The sequence below is a fragment of the Leptopilina heterotoma genome, unplaced genomic scaffold (assembly GCF_015476425.1).
Source record: "Leptopilina heterotoma isolate Lh14 unplaced genomic scaffold, ASM1547642v1 Lhet_47, whole genome shotgun sequence".
NCBI classification, from domain to species: Eukaryota; Metazoa; Arthropoda; class Insecta; order Hymenoptera; family Figitidae; genus Leptopilina; species Leptopilina heterotoma.
The window spans coordinates 1,563,824-1,584,118 of NW_025111098.1; the positions used below are offsets into that span (position 1 = coordinate 1,563,824).

Below are 20,295 nucleotides of genomic sequence, written 5' to 3' on the forward strand. Positions count from 1 at the left end.
ACGACTTTAGCGACTATAATTCAAATTTGAAGAGTATTTTTTACTTTAATTTGTGACGCGCTTCTAAAGAAAAGGTATCTAAGATAGCAATAGCAAATTATAGGTTATGATTGCGTTAGATTTTTCTTGATTAAAAGTTCCTTTTTGGTTATTTAAATTTGAAACGAGTTTTTATTCACTATTTTATATATAAAAAAGACTTGAATAACTATAATTTGTAATAATAATTGATTGTCTTTTTGTATTTTTACTCCAAAAATTATAAACATAACCTAGAATTTATTGCTTATTAGCCTTCTATGGAAACGCGTCACATTTATTTATATTAATTGTTATAATTGGTCAAATAATTAATTTCTATAATCTGAATTATTTCATTTTAACAATTATTTTTATTATCAATAACGTCAATAATGAAAAATTTCCCGGAAGAAGAATATTCTCGAAAATATTACCAAAATTTAATCACAAAATTTGCAACATGACAATAAACATTTTTTTCTATAAACATTGCTTCTTTAATTTTATTTATCAAAAATAATGGCAGTTTAGTACAATATTAAATTAGAAGTAATGCCAATTTACAACATTGTATTCGAATATAATATAATAACAATTACATTGTTTCAACATTTTTTAAAATTATAAAATCGCAGTTAAGAAATATTAATATGGAAAATCATTGAATTTTTAAATTCAAGATAAACGAATTTGTGAATATTGTTTTAAATAGAAATAATATAAAAGAGTATTTATTTTTTTAGTGATTTTAAGACTTAATCTTAAGTACTGAATCAATATCAGCAGTTGTATTGACAATATCACATAACACTTTTCTCATTAATTTATTCTCTTCGATTAAAGTCGAAAAGGATTGTTCATATTTTGTTTGTTGTTTTGACACTTCCTCGATAGATGCATTTAATCGTTTTCGTAACTCATCGATTTCTTTATTAAGATATGAAATGTGATCGATTAGAAACAATTGAGAAAAATTAGTTTGAGAATTGTCGAAATTTCCCATCTTAACACGAAAGTCTTTATCATTTTTTTGTTCTTCTTCTTCCTCCCTGCGCTTTTCTATTAGTTGAGTATTATTTTTTTCGTCTTCTTCTGTGTCTGAAGATTTATCGTTCTCGATTGATTTCGAACAATTATCATTTTCCTCAGGTTTGGAATTCTCAATCACAGTATTTTTTTCGACTTCCTCTTCTTTTTTTTCCTTCTCCTCTTCTTTGGATTTTGAAATAATTACAAAAGAACAAACTGATGATGATGACGATGGAGAAAGTGTTTTGTCCTCGGATTTTTGTTCCTTTATTTGTTCATCATTCGACGTATGAACTGCGGGCTCTGCTAAAATATTCAAATTTTTATTTTCCATTTTTTCGTTGTTAGAATTTTCCTCAACTTCGGTTTCGTTTGTTTTTGTATTTTCGTTCATGAATGCCTTGAGAAGAAAAGCAGCGGCTGATTGATTTCCGTTTGTTTCCAATTTTGATTTTTCGTTATTGTCAGAATTGTCTTTTAATTCTGACGGAGTAATTTTAGAAGTATCCGCAATAGCATCTGTACTATTATTTTTATATTGAAGATTTTCAAAACCAATTTTCTTAACTTCCAAAGGAATTTCAGTCCTGTTTGTATCAATTGTTTCCTCGCAGATTTTATCTGTAACTGTACCGCAAGATTTTTGAAGTACTTTCTTCTCCTTTGATTGTAAAATTATAAAATAATCTCTATTTTCAATTGACGATAATGTAGCGAATGGTGTTGTCAATTGTCCTTCGTAAATGAATTTAAACTTCGCTGTCGAAAACGAGAGAAAATGTTGTGTTTTGCAAAAATTGGAATTTATATCAAATCGCAAAACAATGGGAAAATCAAGTTCACTCCACTTGTTTAATCTTTCGGAATTACATTCATCATTGATTTTCACGTAAAAGAGAATATCCGGTTTCTGATAATTTTCATCTAGCATGTAATCGTCGTAGGATTTTGCTAAAATTGTAACAGTCAATTTTTTTCCTTTTGAACTACAACTTTCGCAAAGTGAACAATTTTCTAAATTGTTGTTCAATATCTCATTTACAACAATGACAATTTTTAATTCCCTTATCATTGGATTGAGATGGAAGAGAAATTCCCAATAATTTTCTCTTCTGATTGCATGTTTATAAGAGAGTGCATCAATATGAATGACAATTTCTTCTGGAATCCGGCCGTAAATTTTTTGCAAAGCATTCTGAAGTTTCGAAAATATGTTCATTAAGTTAATGAGACTTACTTTTAATAATCTGGAATTGGTACAGTTAAGCCGCATATCAGCTACTATGAATGTCTTTGTAAGTTCGCCCATAGTTCCGGTTTCCTTTCCATCTGTAATACATGGAAAATTATCAGAGAGAAATTCCAAGTCAATGTTCAATTCCTCTGCTGTGTTTAAAACGTTTAAATAACGTTTCATTATTTTACAATTTATAGTGTGAATTTTATCGTGAGGATGATTTTCACAAAAACTTGCCACTGGGCAATCAGGACAATTTGTTAGATTCTCTTGTTCTGTTGTATAGCAAACAAAACATATTCGAGGACGTTGAAACATTACATATTCCAAAGGACTTACTTTTCTTCCTAATTTATTTTTTATTTCTTCAAAAATTTCAGTTTGTTTTGTTGTCCATTCGGACCCACGTAAATTTGTAAGTTCTTCATAAATGTGCGATAATTCCTTTTCTATCATTAATTTTTTAATTAGTTTGCAAAATTTTTCATGAATTGGCAAATGATTCAATCGATGTGCTTCGGAGCAATAGGAGATCAAGTTGCAGTCACATCTTATTAAGTCGTCTCTCGATTTACATACGTAACACTCATTTGGCAAAAATCTCTCCATCTTGGAAGAAGAATTCATATTTTAGAATTTTTGTCCATGCAAAATGTGTCGGCAATCTAAATTTACGAAAACCTGCCAAATAAAAAATTGTTTCTTATCAAATTTTAAAAAAGAACATGTTTATAGTTTAGAACTTCAATAATTTAGTACATACATTATATATATATATATATATATATATTGAAAAATTTCCAAACAATTGAAATTTGCCAAAATATTTTAAAAATAATTGAATAATTTTGAAAAATATCAAAAAAAGTAATCAAATTTTTGAAGAATTTTAATAGTAAATAAATGGACATGATTTTTCCGAAATTTGAAAAAGACTAAAAAAATTAAATGTTTAAAAATTTTAATTTACTTTGTTGGAAAATAATTGAATCTTAAAAAAGTATGATAAAATAATTTTAAGCATTAGTTTTTTTAAAAATACTATTATAATTTTATTTTTCGAAAATAATTAAATTTCTTAAAAGAATTTTTGTGTAATTTAAAAAAAAACAAGTAATTTTTTTCAAGAATTTTAATTAAAAAATTTGAATATTATTGCTTTTTCCAAAAAGTTAAAAATAATTCTAAAAAATTTTAATTTTGTGTGTAAACTGAGAAACTAAAACGAAAATAAACTTTTGTCAAAGTTCCTGGAATAATATACGTTATTGAAAATTAATATAAAGTCACTTGAAAAAATCTGTAGTACCCCTGCTGGAAGTAAATAGATAGAAACCTTTTCTCTTTTAATCCCTTTCTATTGCTAATATAGAAAGAGATATGAATATTGTATAACTTTTAATCTCTTACCTATACTTCTTTATGCCTTTCTATTCCTACCTTTATCAACTTGTTCGCTATTTCTTTTAATCACCTTTTTTGAATAACTTTTAATAGCCATTTTAAACCCTTCTATCTCTTTTTATATACAATCTTATTACAACTTTTTGATATCCCTTTCAATCACCTTTTCTCTATTACTTTTAAAATCCTGTCTATTTCCTTGTATCTCTTTTAATGTTAGACCTTATAGACACTATTCTTTATGCCTATTAATAACCTATTCTCAATACCTTTTAATAACCTGTCTATAAACTTTTATCTCTTTTTATGACAGAAGTTCTCGATACTCTTCTTTCTCCTCATTTATAACCTTTTTTTAATAACTATTGATATCCTATTTATACCCTTCCATCGCTTTTTATGTAGGATCTTATTAACATTATTTATTACCATTATTCCCATTATTTAGATAGAAAAAGATAGAAATGCGAGACTGCAAAACTATAAACCTTTTTTATTCCTTTTTATCATTCTTCTTTTCCGAATGTTATTTCTTTAATCTTCTTTCAATCCCATATTCTATCTCCTTACTTCATTTAGAAGAGATAGGGATAGTTAAGAATATGGGGATTTGAGGAGATATAATAAGATTATCTCTTCTAATCTACTATAGTATATCCCTTTCTATATACATACTCATAAACTTATACGCGCATGCGTCGATCTTCCCAGCTGTTATGTGTCATGGCGTCGGGTCAGTAGATCAGAAAGCGTGTTTTATGCACTGTGCGATTTTACGTTTTTGTTTGAGTTTATAACTTCCATATTTTTAAAGTTTATTGTAAATATATTTAATCAATAAATGTTTATCAGTAATGGACAACCAAAATTAGTTTTAAACTCACACAGCATCGAAACTTTTCTAAAAATTTATTAAAGATTTACTTGCAAATTTTTTATAGTTAATCGTAATGAATTAGAACAACACGATTAAGAAACTCAATTAACAACAATAGAGAAAGTTTTTAATTGAAATTAATCGATTTCTTCTATAAGGGATATCTCCTTTTTTACTTTCCTTTGGATTAGAAAGGATGTGAAAATGGATAGAGGAAGACAGAAATGTATGAATAGAAAGAGATTGAATAGTTCTATCTTCTTTAATTCACCACTTTGCATCCCCAATTTTTTATCTCTTTCTATATATTTTTTTCTATATATTTCTATATCTAAAACTGTATATAAATAGATTAGAAGGGATAAAAAGAGATATAAATATAAAGTTATAGAAAGAGATAAAAAATTTGTATCTCTTTTAAGTATCCATTTTGCATCTCCAAACTATTATATCTTCTAATCTTTTCTTTATCCCCTTTTTTTAATCTCTTTGTATCTCTTTACTTCCAGCAGGGACAATTAATAAACTAAATTTATGACTTTTCAATATAGACAAAAGCACAGAATTTTCAAGAAATATGAAAATATAAAGCAGAAAAGTTTACTATATTTTACTTACAGGTTTAAACTTTCAATTAACTTTTAACAATAACAATAATAGAAAAAAACGGAAAAGCAGCGGAAAAGAACGGAATAACCCAACCAATCCAACATTTAGTGTTTTACAAACATAGAATAGTTAGATAATTGAGAATCAACTCTTATTTTAATATGGACTATAGTCATAAAGAGTAAGGTAACAACATTAAGGGTCCAAGGACCCTTCAAAAAATATGAATTTCTTTATTATGCAGAGAATTTTAACAAAGTTTAATAAATTCTAAAAAAGGAAAAAAACATTGATTTTTCATATAAATTTATTAGAACTTTAATGACAGTCGTAATATTTAAATATTTTTATAAAAATACAATTTTAGTCTAAATACCTATAAAAAAAATACAAATCATTATAATAAGTGATTGAATTTTTAATTCAAAACAGTGTTAAATAAAAATATAAAGTTGATAATCATTCTTTTAAACCGAAGTAGAACTAATTGTATTTATAATACATCACATTTTTTTAAAAATATTTTTCAATTTATAAATTACTGAAACAGTAAAAGGAGATATAAAATAAGAAAGTAATAATTGAATTTTAAATTAAAAAAAAGAAAAGCTGCAAGATTTCTTTTAAATAAGAAATAAAAATGGAGGCATTTTTTAAGGAGGAATGGTATACCTAATCGGGCCAAAAGTTTGTGACACTTAGGGGAATTTGTAATTTTGTTATTTAAGCTACATATAGCAGTTTTTCTTATTGAAATCATAAAAGTAGACATCAATGAATATTAAAAAGTATATATTAAATAAGGAAAAGATAATAAATTAATGAAATTAATTTTTTTTATAAAAGCAGAAAATAATTTTTGTTACTGTCTGTACGAATTTAAAACCTAAGAAAATAAAAGTTACTGAAATTTTCTAAAAATTATTTTCGGATTTATCGAGTATTCCATTGCAAACTTTGAAAAAATGCTATTATTACGTATATATGTGTCTTATTATGCTGTAATATTAATGTTATTAATTATAAACATTGTCAAATAACAATTTGTAATGAGCGTTTAATCGTGACAACCTCGCAATGCAAGTAGTTTGTTTTTTGATCGTTGGTAACAGTGTCAAGTGTTATGATTTGCATTTATATCCTTTCTAAAAAAATGCAAAGCAGAAAAAGCTCGAATTGAAGAAAGTCGAACTCGAAAAGTATCGAAGCAAGAAATAAGCATAGAGAATAAAAAAGAACATAGAAAGCGCACCTCACACTCTAAATGTAAACGAAATAGATGGAGCTGTCTTGGGTTTGTCTGGTTTATCTCAAGAAAAATTTATAAATAAAATTATTTTATTTATAAATAAAATGAAATCATAAATAAAAAAAAGAAGGATATCAAATAATAAAAATATAAAAATTAAAAATATAAAATAGAATTTAATTAAAAATTAAAATAGAATTAAGAATAAAGCAGCAACAAAGTCGACCGCCAAGCGGTCGACGAGGGCTCTTGTGTGGTTAAAAATAATGAAAATTTGTCGTTTTTGGTACCTTTGGCGCCATCTCTTGGTTCTATGTACCACTAAACAGCTGTCACATGTGAGACTTTATATACAGTGTTGCCACGTTTTCTCTGTTTGTCTGTCATAAAATTAGTTTTTGTCTTACCTGCACGAAAAGTATGTCATTTCGGGCACTTAAGGCGGGCGCAAAGTAACACATTACGCCCGGGAGTGGAGGAAGCGGGCGGAAAAGTATTTTGCGCCCGCTTGTATGACGTCAGCGGGCGGTAAAGTATTTTCCGCCCGCTTCCCCTACCTCCGAGCGGGCGGAAAATACTTTACCGCCCGCTTGTTAATTATTTGATTTTCTTCATTAAAATGCGACATTTTCGACTTTCTTTTTATGTTGACTATAAAACTGCAAACATTTTCAACTTGTTTTATTTTGTCTATAAAAATTTGCAATTTTTTTTTCTCTAAAAAAAATAATGAGATATTTGGTTATGTTTCCATTTCGTTTATCAAAATTGTCAATTTTAAAAGTTCCTGTTTCAGTTTTGTTCAATTATTAATTACTACGTTCTAAATAAATACTATGTTTCCAGAATACATTGTTTTTTATTTCTATTTTAAAACTTCTATCATTAGAGACTTCATTCGATATAATGTTTATATAGAGCCTAATTTTTAACTAATATGAGAGTTTAATCGTGCGTGCCATCAATGCCATACTTTCCATGCAGTTAGGACAAAAAATTATGTTCGCATCATGGGCGCAAAGGTGATTACGACTTTGGCGAAATTTCGGGACCTCGGGGACACTTTCGCTCCCTCGGCTTCGCCTCGGGCGCGAAATTGTGTCCCCTCGGTCCCTTTATTTCGCCATCGTCGCAATCACCTATTTTGCGCCCTTGTTACGAAAATAACTATTTCTTCCAGAAACTAATTAATTACTTTTAAACTACTTAGTGAATAAAAAAGAACCTTCGTGATTAATAAAGCTTAAATCTTGACCTTCAAGATACAATTTTTGCAAAAAATTCTGAATGTTTTAAGTATTAAATTTTTAATGATAAACATGCAAATTCGTGCTTTCTCCATAAGAGGTAATGTTAAATTAAATAATTTTTAACTTATAAACTATTTAGTGAAAAATTCTGAAATTTGGTGGGTAACTTTATTATATAAAAGCAAATCATTTCCCAAAATATCAAAAGATTCTGAATGTTTTGAATTTCTATACCATTCCTCCTTAAATATTTTTTTCACACAATGAATCTGTGTCTTTAATTTTAATGTCTTCATAGTCAACAATAACAAGTAATAATTTCTTTATTACCTTTTCCTTTTTATTTAAATTAAAAGAAACATGATCAAGTTTTGTTTGCAGATTCGTTACCTCATTAAGTGACAAATTTAATTGTTTCCGTAAATCTTTGTTTTCGTTTTCAAGAAACGAATTACGTTCGATTAGATACGATTGAGAAGAATTAATTTTATCGTTCTTTTTGACAATTTTTCTTTCTTCGCCATTTGGATCAAAATTTTCCTTATCGTTAGACTTTGAACAATTGTTACTATTTTCAGTTTTCGATTTTTTATTCTTCTTTCCTGCCTCCTCTTCACCGCGTTCGTCAATAGCTGCAAATGAACGTTTCGATGACGATGGAGAAATTGTCACGCGATCTACGGATTTTCGTTCCTCATTCAATTCTTTGCTTTTGTTTCTATCAACAAGAATTTCAGTTGTAGTTGTACCAATATTTTCCCCGTTGATTTCGCCTGTAGCTGTATCACAAGATTTTTGAAGTACTTTGTTCCCTTTTGATTGCAAAATTATAAAATAGTCTTTGTTTTCAATAGACGATAATGTACTGAATGGTGGTTTTAATTGTCCTTTGTGAATAAATCGAAACTTTGCTATTAAAAGCGAGAGCAAATGATGTACTTTAAAAAAATTTAGTTTTGAATCAAATCGCAAAATGATGGGACAATTTAATTCACTCCACTTATCAAATCTTTCGGAATTACATTCATCATTAATTTGAACATAAAACAGAATGTCCGGTTTTTGATAATTTTCATCTAGCATGTAATCGTCGTAAGTTTTTGACGAATATTCAACAATTAATTCTTTTTCCTCTAAATGACAATTTTGACAAAGAGACGTCTCCAAATTGTCCAGATTTTTAGTTGCAGTGATGAGAATTTTTAACTTTTTCATCTGCGGATTGAGATGCAAGAGAAATTCCCAATAATTTTCTTTTGTAATTGCGTGTTCGTAGGAAAGGGCATCGATATGAATTATCAGTTCTTCTGTAATCGTTTCGTATAGTTTTTGTGAAGCCCTATTAATTTTCGAAGCTACGTCCATAAAGTTAATAAGGTCCTTTTTCAATAATCTCGATTTCAAACAATTTTCCTCCATGTCCATTGTATGATATGTGAGTGTAAGTGAGTCCATAACTTGATTTACTTTTTCTTCCGTAATACACGGAAAAGTAGGAGACAGAAATTCCAAGTCAATATTAAATTCCTCTGCTGCGTTAAGAATTTTCAAATATTGATTCATCACTTTACAATTTATACTATGAAGTTTATCTTGAGAATGATTTTTACAAAAACTTGCCAGTGCACAATGGGGACAATTGTTTAAATCTTCATGTTGTGTATTAGAACAATCGAAACAGTTTCGCGGACGGTCAAACATAAAATTTTCTAATGGACTAAAATTTCTTTCCAATTTCTTTTCTATTTCTTGATAAATTTCATCTTGTTTCATCGTCCAAAGGGAGCCACCCACATTTGTAAGCTCTTCATAAATATGTGCCACTTTTTTCTCTTTTAATAATTCCTTAATTACTTTGCAAAAACTTTCGTGAACTGGTGAATGTTTTAATCGATGATCCTCAGAACAATAAGAAATCATGTTGCATTCACATCTTTTTAAATTGTCCCTCGATTTACAAATGTAGCACTCATTTGGCAGAAATCTTTCCATCTTTGACGACTTCATATTTTAGAATTTCTTTCTTATTTCTCCGAAATTTGCGGAAACCTGCGTAAATAAAAATTTGTTTCTTATCAAATATTAGCAAAAATCGATGTATTATAGAAAATCAATAAAAGATACAAAAAAAATTTTAACCCTCTCCCAATTTAAGTAATGAAGACTTAAACATTAATATTTTGTATACCTATAAGTAAAATGGATTCTCTTTCTGTATTTATAATATTAAAATTTATAAACATAACCTAAAATTTTTTGCTTTTTAGGTAACTTTCGTGGGAAGCGCGTCACAATTATTTGGAAAATGAAAGAAATCTATTTCTGCACTGTAACAAATGCTTATTGAATTTTTAATCTAAAGTGTAGTTAAACGTTCGAATTTTATTGCAAAAGTACTTTTGAATTTCCTATTCCCAATTAGTTTAAATTAATAAATTTCATTTATAAATTTTTGATTGACAAACCTTTGAGTTTTTAAGAATTTTCTTACATTTAGCAATTGTTAATATTTTATTGATGACAATTAAAAAACCTCACTTGACACTTGACACCGTCTGACAGTATTTTTACAACATAGAATAGAAAAAGAATAGATCTACAACTATATATTTCTAATTTTGTGTTTATGTTAGGCTCAAAAGCCGAAAACGGCCAATGGCCGAAAAAAACAGCCAAACCTAGTTTTGGCAAGTGCAGTTTTGCCAAAACTGGGTTTGGACGTTTCACTTCGGCCATTGGCCGTTTTAAATTGCCAAAACTAGTTTTGTCAAATCGACATTTGCCAAAACTAGTTTTGACAATTTAAATTCGGCCATTGGACGTTTCTAATTGCCAAAACTAGTTTTGGCAATTTGACTTTTGCCAAAACTGGTTTTGTCAATTTGACTTTTGCCAAAACTAGTTTTGTCAATTTGACTTTTGCCAAAACTGTTTTTGTCAATTTGACATTTGACAAAACTAGGTGAGGCATTTCAAATTGTGAGAAAGACCGCTTCGTTATACAATAGGAATATATTTATTTAAAAATGTGTCATTGATTAATATTATTTACAATAAAATAAAATTTCTCTAACAAAAATCCATTAATATTTTGCACATAAAAGTTAATTAAAAAAACTTTTTTAACACTTATTTATTTTTACACGCGATGTTGGAGTGACATTTAGAGTTGCACTGGCTATTACAAGTTGAGAGCAAAGACTAATTTACCTTGTTGACGATTTCTTATTTCATACACACAATCATTCAATACAGAAACAATACAGAATACAGAAACAATATGCTAATTCTAAACAAATTTCCTATTAATACGGCGGTCTTTCTTTTTCTTTTCTTTCTTTCTTTCAATTTCTCACAATTTGAAATGCCTCACCTAGTTTTGTTAAATGTCAAATTGACAAAACTAGTTTTGGCAAATGTCAAATTGACAAAACTAGTTTTGGCAAAAGTAAAATTGACAAAACTAGTTTTGGCCGAATTTAAATTGCCAAAACTAGTTTTGGCAAATGTCGATTTGACAAAACTAGTTTTGGCAATTTAAAACGGCCAATAACCGAAGTGAAACGTCCAAACCCAGTTTTGGCAAAACTGCACTTGCCAAAACTAGGTTTGGCTGTTTTTTTCGGCCATTGGCCGTTTTCGGCTTTTGAGCCTAACATTTACATGCAATGTAATGTTATCTAGGGTCCAAGGACCCCAAAGGAAAATTAGAATCGTTAGAATTTCTTTATTGTATAAATACAGGACAATTAGGTTTAAAATAATTTCAAAATTTAATTCTCGCTAAACTTTTCGTTTTAATTTTTATGAATATTGACAATAAGAACTGAGTTTCCGCGTAGGTAAATATTAAAATCCTTAAATTGTCCATTTATTTTCACTTTCCATCTTAAAAACTATATAATCTGACTTTCTATTTTTAATAAAATTCTTCAAAATTCAATTATTTTTCGAATTTTTTTTAAACAATTGATTTTAAGAAGAAATTTAGTTAAAAATTCCAAAACTTAATTAAATTTATGACATTTTAAGTAGTAGATACAAATGTTATTTAGAAATAATTCAATTTCTATTTTTTCTGTATTTTAAATCGATTAAAACGATATTCTCTCGGCCAATCAGAGGGCGGAAAAAAAATAAAAGCATTGATTTTTCATAAAAAAAATGTATTAAATTCATAACGACAATCTCTATATTTAAACGCAACGGATTTAAATTTTCTTTTCTTCATATACACTGAATCAGTGTTTTCAAAGTTGACAAATACGCGAAATCAATTCGGTATTACCTTTTCCTTTTTCTTTAATTCAAAACAAACCTGATCCAATTTTCTTTGTAGTTTCGTAATTTCTTTGAATGCCAAATTTAATTGTTTTCGCAAAGCTTCGTTTTCATTTTCAAGATGCGAAACATGTCCGATTACATAGGACTGAGAAGAATTATCCGTTTCATTGTTTTCGAAACTTTCCGAATTGATGAGAATTATTTTCTCATCTCCCTCTTCTATATTCTTCTTTTCCACATTATTCTCTTTCGTATTTTTCCCTTCTTCGCCATTTGGATCAAAATTTTCCTTATCGTTAGACTTTGAACAATTGTTACTATTTTCAGTTTTCGATTTTTTATTCTTCTCTCCTTTCTCCTCTTCACCGGGTCCGGAAATAGCCGCAAATGAACGTTTCGATGACGATGCAGAAGGTTTCACATAATCTACGGATTTTCGTTCCTTATTCGATTCTTTATTTTTGTTTCTATCTGCAAGACTTTTAGTCGTATTCTTACCAATTTTTCCCTCGCAGATTCCGCCTGTTACTGAATCAGAAGATTTTTGAAGCACATTGTTTTCCTTTGATTGCAAAATTATAAAATAATCTTTGTTTTCAATAGAGGATAATGTACCGAATGGTGTTTTCAATTGTCCTTCGTGAATAAATCGAAACTTTGCTCTAGAAGACGAGAAAATGTGTTGTGCTTGACAAAAATTGGAGTTTGAATCGAATTGCAGAATAATGGGACAATTTAATTCTCTCCACTTATTAAATCCTTGAGACGCTCTTTTAATATTGATCTGAACATAAAACAGTACGTCCGGTTCTTGATAATTTTCATCCAGCATGTAATCTTCGTAAGATTTTGCTGAAGCTTCAAGAATGAAATTTCTTCCCTCTAAATGACAATTTTTACAAAGAGATTTTTTAAATCGAGATGGATCTCGAGATGTAGTCATGACAATTTTTAATTTTTTAATCCGTGGATTAAGATGCAACAGAAATTCCCAATAATTAACTATTGCTACTGCAAAATCATAGGTAAGCTCATCGATGTGAATTGTCAATTCCTCTGGAATCGTGTCGTGTATTTTTTGTAAAGCGTTATTCAGTTTTGAAGCAAAGTCAATAAAATTAATGAGAAAAATTTTATCTGATTTTGACATCGGTCCGAATATGATCGTTCTACTTGTTTTGTATGTCATTGTAAGATCATCTATAGCATCAGCTTTTTCTCCAGTAAATGGAAAAGCAGACGATAGAAAATCTAAATCAATATTTAATTTCTCGGCCGTTGTCAATACATTTAAATATGTATTCATTACTTTACAATATTCTTCATGAATTTTATCATTTTCGTGTTCTTTGCAAAAACTCGCTATTGGACAATGTGGACAATTAATTAAATCCTCTTGTTTTGTTTCGTTACAATCGAAACAAATTCTTGGAGAATAAAACATAAAATTCTCCAGTGGACTTAAAGCTCCTTCCAGACCTCTCAGTTTCATTATGATTTCCTTACGGATTTCTTTTCTTTTTGTATTCCACTCGGGACCATATATATCATTAAGCTCTTGATAAATGTGAGTGATTCCTTTTTTTCCAACAATGCTTTTATTGCTCTGCAAAAATCTTCGTGAATTGATAGGTGTTGTTGTCGATGATCCTCTGAACAATAGGAAATCATGTTGCATTTGCATCTTATTAAATTTTCTCTCGATTTGCAAGTGTAGCATTCATTCGGAAAGCATCTGGCACTTTTTAAATAAATAGGCATCTTTACTGGGTTAAACCGTTTTCAACTGGTTTTTCGAAATCTAAAAATAGAAAACAATAAATTCAAGAAAAAAATTTTTCCTTATTATTTTATAGCTAAACTAGCTCTTCAGTAACTATATTTATTATAAAAATGTAGAAAATGGAAATTCAGAAAGTTTTTTTTAAAGTTTGTTAAATAATTAATTTGTGACGCGCTCCCAAGAAAACTAGCTAAAAAGCAGAGGAATCATAGTTTTGTGTTTGTGTTAGATTTATATCTTGACTAAAAGTTCCTTTTTAATTATGTTAATTTGAAACCAGATAATTTTATTCAATATTTTTGATGTAACGAAGAGTTAAACATCAATAATTTGCAGTAGTGATTGAATTTCTTTCTGTATTTTCGTTCCGAAAATTATAAACTTAATCTCAACTTTTTTCTATAGCGTCTAGCCTTTTTTTGCAATTTTTTAAAACTTTTTTTTCTAGCAAGTTTCAAAATATTAATTAAAATACAGGGAAAAATTAATTGATTTAATGTAACGCAGTGATTGAATATTTAAAAACCATGAAAAATGAATTGTGGTTGAAACTCTTTTTCTTTTAAAAAAAAAAAAGTTACCTTTTCTTTCTCTTCTCAAGTTGACGTAAAAATCTCGCTTAAATTGAACAATCAAATTAAGTTTTGTGTATATTTTACTCACATTTTAACAACTTTCATTTATTAACAACAATTAGAATATTATTAAAGTTAAACTTTTCGACATAGAATAATGAATTAACACAGAATCACAAATACATATACATAACTGCAATATTTGAATGTCACAGACAGTAGGGCTTATGGACCCCTAGCTTCTTAAATTGAATTATACGGAGTTGTAAATTCTACGAAAATTTTCTAGAAAAAAAAATTAATTTTTCATATATGTAAATTTATTCATAATATCAGAACATTTATAATGTCAACATCAGTATTTAAATAATTTTATGCAAAGCGCATTTCTAGTTTAAATATAAAAAAGAAATACACAAGCATTGTAAAAAGTGATTGAATTTTTAATTCAAAACAGATTTTTCTGTTAATCAAAAATAAAAATTCGATAAGTATTATTTTAAATCGAAATAGTGCTAATTGTATATATCACATTTTTTTAACAATATTTTTTAACTTATAAATCACTGAAACAGTAAACGGGGATATAAAATAAGAAAGAAATAATTGAATTTTAAATTTAAAAAAATATAAAAACTAGAAGTTTCCTTTTAAAAAAATAAAAATGGAGGCATTTTTTCAATACGGATTAAATGTTGTTGTTTTCACACAATGAATCTGTGTATTCAATTTTAATGTCTGCAAAGTCGACAATGTCGCATAATATTTTCTTCATAAACTCATCCTTTTTGTGTGAATCTAAAGAAACTTTTTCAAGTTTTTTTTGCAGTTTCGTTACCTCATTGAAAGATAAATTTAATTGCTGTCGAAGACCTTCGATTTCGTTTCTAAGATACGAAATATGTTCGAGTAGATACGACTGAGAAAAACTGATGTCCTTGTCGAAACTTTTACAACTGACGCTAATTTTTTTATTTCTCTCTTCTTTCCGCTCTTCTATATTCTTCTTTTGCGTATTATCGCCTTCCGCATTTTTTCCTCCATCTTCATTTGAATCAAGAAATTCGTTGTCGACAGATTTTGAAAATTTTTCATTTTCTTCAGTTTTATTTTCTCCTTCCTTTTCTCCGGGTTCTGAAATAATTACAAAAGAGCATACAGATGACGATGGAGATATTGTTCTACGACCTTCCGATTTTTGTCCCTTTATTTGTTCAGCATTTGCTGGACTTTTATTTTCCACTTCTTCGTTAGAGGGATTTTTCTCGGTTTCAATTTGTATATTTTCATTTTTATTCTTGTTTGACTCAGTGGAAGAAATGGTAACGGCCGTCGAAATAAAATGACACTTGTCCTTTGGTTCTGACTCAGTAACTTTAGAAGCATCTGCAATATTCTCACATTTTAGAATTTCGGATTCAAGATTTTTAACTAAAACAGTTTCAGTCGTGTTTGTCCCATTTTTTTCCTCGGTGGTTTCATTCGTAGCTGCAACGAAAGATTTAGGAAGGACTTTGTTTTCCTTTGATTGTAAAATTATAAAGTAGTCTTTGTTTTCAAGTGACGACAATGTAGCGAATGGTGTTTTAAATTGTCCCTCGTAAATAAATTCAAACTTCGCTGTTGAAAGCGACAGAAATTGTAGTGTTTGACAAAAGATCGAATTTGTGTCAAATCGCAAAATTACGGGACAGTTAAGTTCACTCCACTTATTTCGTTTTTCAGAATTACACTCATCGACGATTTTCACGTAAACCAGAATATCTGGTTCTTGATAATTTTCATCCAGCATGTAATCGTCGTAAGTTTTTGACGAATATTCAACAATTAATTCTTTTTCCTCTGAATGACAATTTTGACAAAGAGACGTCTCTAAATTGGACCAATTTTTGGTTGCAGTTGTAACAATTTTTAACTTTTTTATATGTGGATTGAGATGCAAAAGAAATTCCCAATAATTTTCTTTTGTGATTGCGTGTTCATAGGTAAGGGCATCGATATGAATTGTCAATTCCTCTGAAATCTTTTTATGCATTTTCTGTAAAGCACTATTAATTTTCGAAGCAACGTCAATAAAATCAATTCGATCGATTTTAGATAATTTCGACTCTTTCTTAAAACTACTTTTTGTTTCAACTGTGTTATACGATACTGTAAGATAATCTATGCACTGATTTAGCCACTCTTCGACAAATGGAAAGCCAAATGATAGAAATTCTAAATCAATATTTAATTTCTCGGCCGTTGTTAATATATTTAAATATGTATTCATTACTTTACAATATTCTTCATGAATTTTATCATTTTCGTGTTCTTTGCAAAAGCTCGCTATTGGACAATGTGGACAATCGAATAAGTCCTCTTGTTTTGTTTCGTGACAATCGAAACAAATTCGTGGAGAATAAAACATAAAATTCTCCAGTGGACTTAAAGTTCTTCCTAGTTTCTTTATGATTTCATTCCGGATTTTTTCTCTTTTTGTATCCCATTCGGGCCATTCGGGATCATCATACAAATTCTGAAGCTCTTTAAAAATGTGAGTAATTTCTCTTTCTTCCAACAATTCTTTTACTGCTGTGCAAAAATCTTCGTGAATTGATAGGTGTTGTTGTCGATGATCTTCGGAACAGTAGGATATCATTTTGCATTCGCATCTTATTAAATTTTCTCTCGATTTGCAAATGTAGCATTCATTCGGAAAGCATCTGGCACTCTTTGAATAAATGAAGCTCATTTTTTGTGTCAAACGGTACGTGTATATTGAAATGTTTTTCGAAATCTGTAAAGAAAAAATAGTAGTAAATTTAAAAAGAAGAAATATTTTTCGTATTTTATTGTCAAAGTTCTTTATTATATTATATAAAAATATATAGTCTAAACGTGCCAATTATAACGCGATCTTTGTTTAACTGCCTTTGAAATAGAGAATTTGACAATTATAATGAAAGAAGTAAATTTATGGCTTATTAAACTAAAAGGTCGTGTCATTTAGATAATAAAACATTAATAATAAAACTTTATAGAAATTAATTATTTAAACAAATTAAAGTAATAAAAAAAAATCGTCAATTACGGCGCGATTGAGTCCGAGTTAAACAGTTTTTTTGAGAATATCAGGAAAAATATCTTTATTTCTTATTACTTTCTTTTTTCAAGTTGACCTTAAATTCTTCTTAAATAAGAAACATTTTTTTATTTCGACCATTTTTACTGAATTAGAATTTAAAATTAAAAATAATTTGCATATTAAGAGATGAAATTTTCCTCTTTAGCAAAAGTTCAATTTTTCTGTACAATTATTTTTTGTTTCAAAATATATTAAACAATCAAATTAATAAGTTTAATGTACGTATTATACTTACATTGTATATTATTTATAAACAGCAATTAGAATATTATTATTATTATTATTAAAGTAAACTATCACTGACAATGAGACAAGAGGGTCATTAAGAGCAATCTGACTTGTCTGTTCAGAATTTCAGATTTTTTATAACATAGAATATAGAGCTAATAGAACTACAACAACTATAATATTAGCAATTTTGTTGTTACATGCAAATGTAATTTTATCAAGGGTCCAAGGACCCCCTAAACCGTAATCGTATCCTTTTCCAACTCATTATTCCGCTTGCGTTTATCAAAATATATTTTGACTTATATACTTACTTTTTTTACATTTTTATAAATAATATATTGACAATAATAAGAGATTTGCCGCGTAAGTTAAGAAAATCAGAAAATTTTATCCAAAATAAAGTAAAAATATCAAATTTATATTCAACGATAATTCAATTACCCCAGTACCCAGTAAAAAAAAACTAATTCAAATGAATTGAAACGAATTAACATTTTTGGTAGGCTCCAATTCGTATTTGTCACAAAGCGGGATTCACTCAAGCTCTTTGTATATTCAATTGAATTTAATTCAATATGTACCAATTTGTCCAAACGAATTCGCATTCGAAAGAAATGGCCAAGGAATGCATTGAATTCGTGCTAACGAATTGAAAAAAATTAAAGGCTCAAAACTTGTCCAGTGAATTGGTACGGATAGAAGGTTCGGAAGTTCAATACAGTTTCACGAATTCAGGAAAATTGCATCATGGCTCCAATTCGTATTTGTCACAAAGCGGGATTCACGAAAGCTCTTTGTGAATTCTTTTTAATTCATTTCAATTAGTTTTCGTTTACTGGGTAGCACGTAATGTTCCGGTAATTCTCTACGCAGAATTTCCATTATTTTTAATGAAATTTTAATCGAATTCTTTGATAAATGTAATAATTATCCTTCAAAATTTTATTAAAATTCAAAAATTTGTTAATAAAATTCTTTAAGAATTCAATTTTGAGAAACACTCAAAAAATTATTTATTTTTTAATTTAATTTTAAATAATTGAATTCTCGAAGTACTTTTTAATAAAAAATTATTTGAAAAGTAAATTTCAGTTAAAATTTAAAATTTTAGATAAATAATTCATCGATATTAAAAACACATTGTCGTGGATTTTTAGAAATAATTGAATTTTGAAAAGGTTTCAAATTAAAATCTTTGAAAATTTGAACTTTCAACACTTTTAATTAACAATTCTGTTTAATTAATTTTTTTTAAGAGTTTTATTAATTTTCTAAAAATTATTTCAAGTTTTTATTTTCTAATATATATTTAATTGAAAACTTTCTGAATAATCGTAATTTCGTGATATTGAGTTTGTAAACAAATGAATTTGAAATTTTGAATTATTTTCCAAATAAGGGTCTCTTTTCGGAAGTTTACCTAATTTTTATAAATAATTATTCAAAAAAAATTGTTGAAACATTCGGAAATTTCTTTTCATCTTGAGAGGAGACAATATATTTTTAGTTCATATTTGGAGGAATAATAGAGGAAGGCCTACTGAGTGGAGCTCTTCTCCACTTTTGCAAAAACATTGCGAGAAAATTATTTTATTAAAAATTGAAAGACTAATTTGATTGATAAATACAGATCGGGCTATCGAAAGCGAATTATTATTTAATTTAATAAAAAATGTTTAATTCGTGGATGAAAAAATAATAACTAATTAAACATTTATCTAAGAAAATTGTTAATGTTGTGAATTGTAAAACTATTTTTTATTTTTTTAGATTGAGCCCCACTGGTTTTTGTCGACTTACAGAACAAATTTTGAGAAAAAGATAAAATTTCGACAAGGATTACATTCAGTCATTCAAATTCTGGCCAAAGATCAAGAAAAATTGTTTGGTAAAGTAATTTCTTTATTTTTATAAATTATTAATTATTATTTATTACTAACAAATATTCGGCGCGAAACTTGATGTTCATTTTATTATTATATTGTTATTATAAAAATTACAAAATTATTTATTAATATATAAACATTCAAGTTTTTAATAATTTTCAGATTAATAATTTAATAAAACTTCACGAAAGGAGTCAATTATTTTTTTTTTAATTTTTAAAAGAATTTTTCGAAAGAATTGCAATTATATTCTATATAAGTAATTTATGCAATTATTTTTATAAATAGTAAAATTCTTCGCAAGAATTACATTATTTTTATACGAATAATAAAATTCTTCTTCAATAATTTTTAATTCAATTTTAATAAAAATTCAATAGGTAATCAAATTTTTAATTATAATTATTAACAGATACGATTAATTCTATAAAAAGTTGACAGAAATTCTTTGTTTAATTCAATTACTTTCAAAATTTTCAATTAAAATTATTTTAATTAAAAAAACTTAAAGAAATTCATTAAACGAATTTCATTATTTACAAAAACTCTAATAAAATTATTAAAAAGATTAATATGAATTTCTATTAATAGTTTTAAGAAAAATTACCAGTAAAATTCTTAATTACAATTATTAGCAAAATCGATTACATTCAAAAAATTAATGGAATTTTTTGAAAGACTTTAATTATTAAATATAATTGAATTCTTTCAAATTACTTATATTATTTATAAG

At 27.6% G+C, this 20,295-nt stretch overlaps 3 protein-coding genes across 4 annotated transcripts; all 3 read right to left on the reverse strand.

Annotated features, from left to right (window-relative positions):
- Positions 1 to 527: 527 nt before the first annotated feature.
- LOC122507483 lies at positions 528 to 5,292 on the reverse strand. The gene is made up of 2 exons (XM_043620218.1): positions 5,187 to 5,292; positions 528 to 2,968 (listed from the first exon to the last, which is right to left on the reverse strand). Exon 2 carries the CDS (start codon positions 2,912 to 2,914, stop codon positions 770 to 772), a length of 2,145 nt encoding a protein of 714 aa, XP_043476153.1. The 5' UTR covers positions 2,915 to 2,968; positions 5,187 to 5,292; the 3' UTR covers positions 528 to 769.
- A 2,318-nt stretch (positions 5,293 to 7,610) lies between these two features.
- On the reverse strand, positions 7,611 to 14,437 carry LOC122507487. 2 transcript variants are annotated; one of them, XM_043620223.1, is made up of 2 exons: positions 14,407 to 14,437; positions 7,611 to 9,725 (listed from the first exon to the last, which is right to left on the reverse strand). In XM_043620223.1, the coding sequence occupies exon 2, from the start codon at positions 9,681 to 9,683 to the stop codon at positions 7,920 to 7,922; it is 1,764 nt and encodes a 587-aa protein (XP_043476158.1). In that variant the 5' UTR covers positions 9,684 to 9,725; positions 14,407 to 14,437; the 3' UTR covers positions 7,611 to 7,919. The 2 variants fall into 2 exon arrangements, with proteins under 2 accessions (XP_043476158.1, XP_043476157.1); XM_043620222.1 differs by lacking the exon at positions 14,407 to 14,437 and adding an exon at positions 10,142 to 10,238.
- Positions 13,493 to 17,812, reverse strand: LOC122507485. The gene is made up of 3 exons (XM_043620220.1): positions 17,681 to 17,812; positions 14,325 to 17,097; positions 13,493 to 13,761 (listed from the first exon to the last, which is right to left on the reverse strand). Exon 2 carries the CDS (start codon positions 17,050 to 17,052, stop codon positions 15,007 to 15,009), a length of 2,046 nt encoding a protein of 681 aa, XP_043476155.1. The 5' UTR covers positions 17,053 to 17,097; positions 17,681 to 17,812; the 3' UTR covers positions 13,493 to 13,761; positions 14,325 to 15,006.
- Positions 17,813 to 20,295: the final 2,483 nt, after the last annotated feature.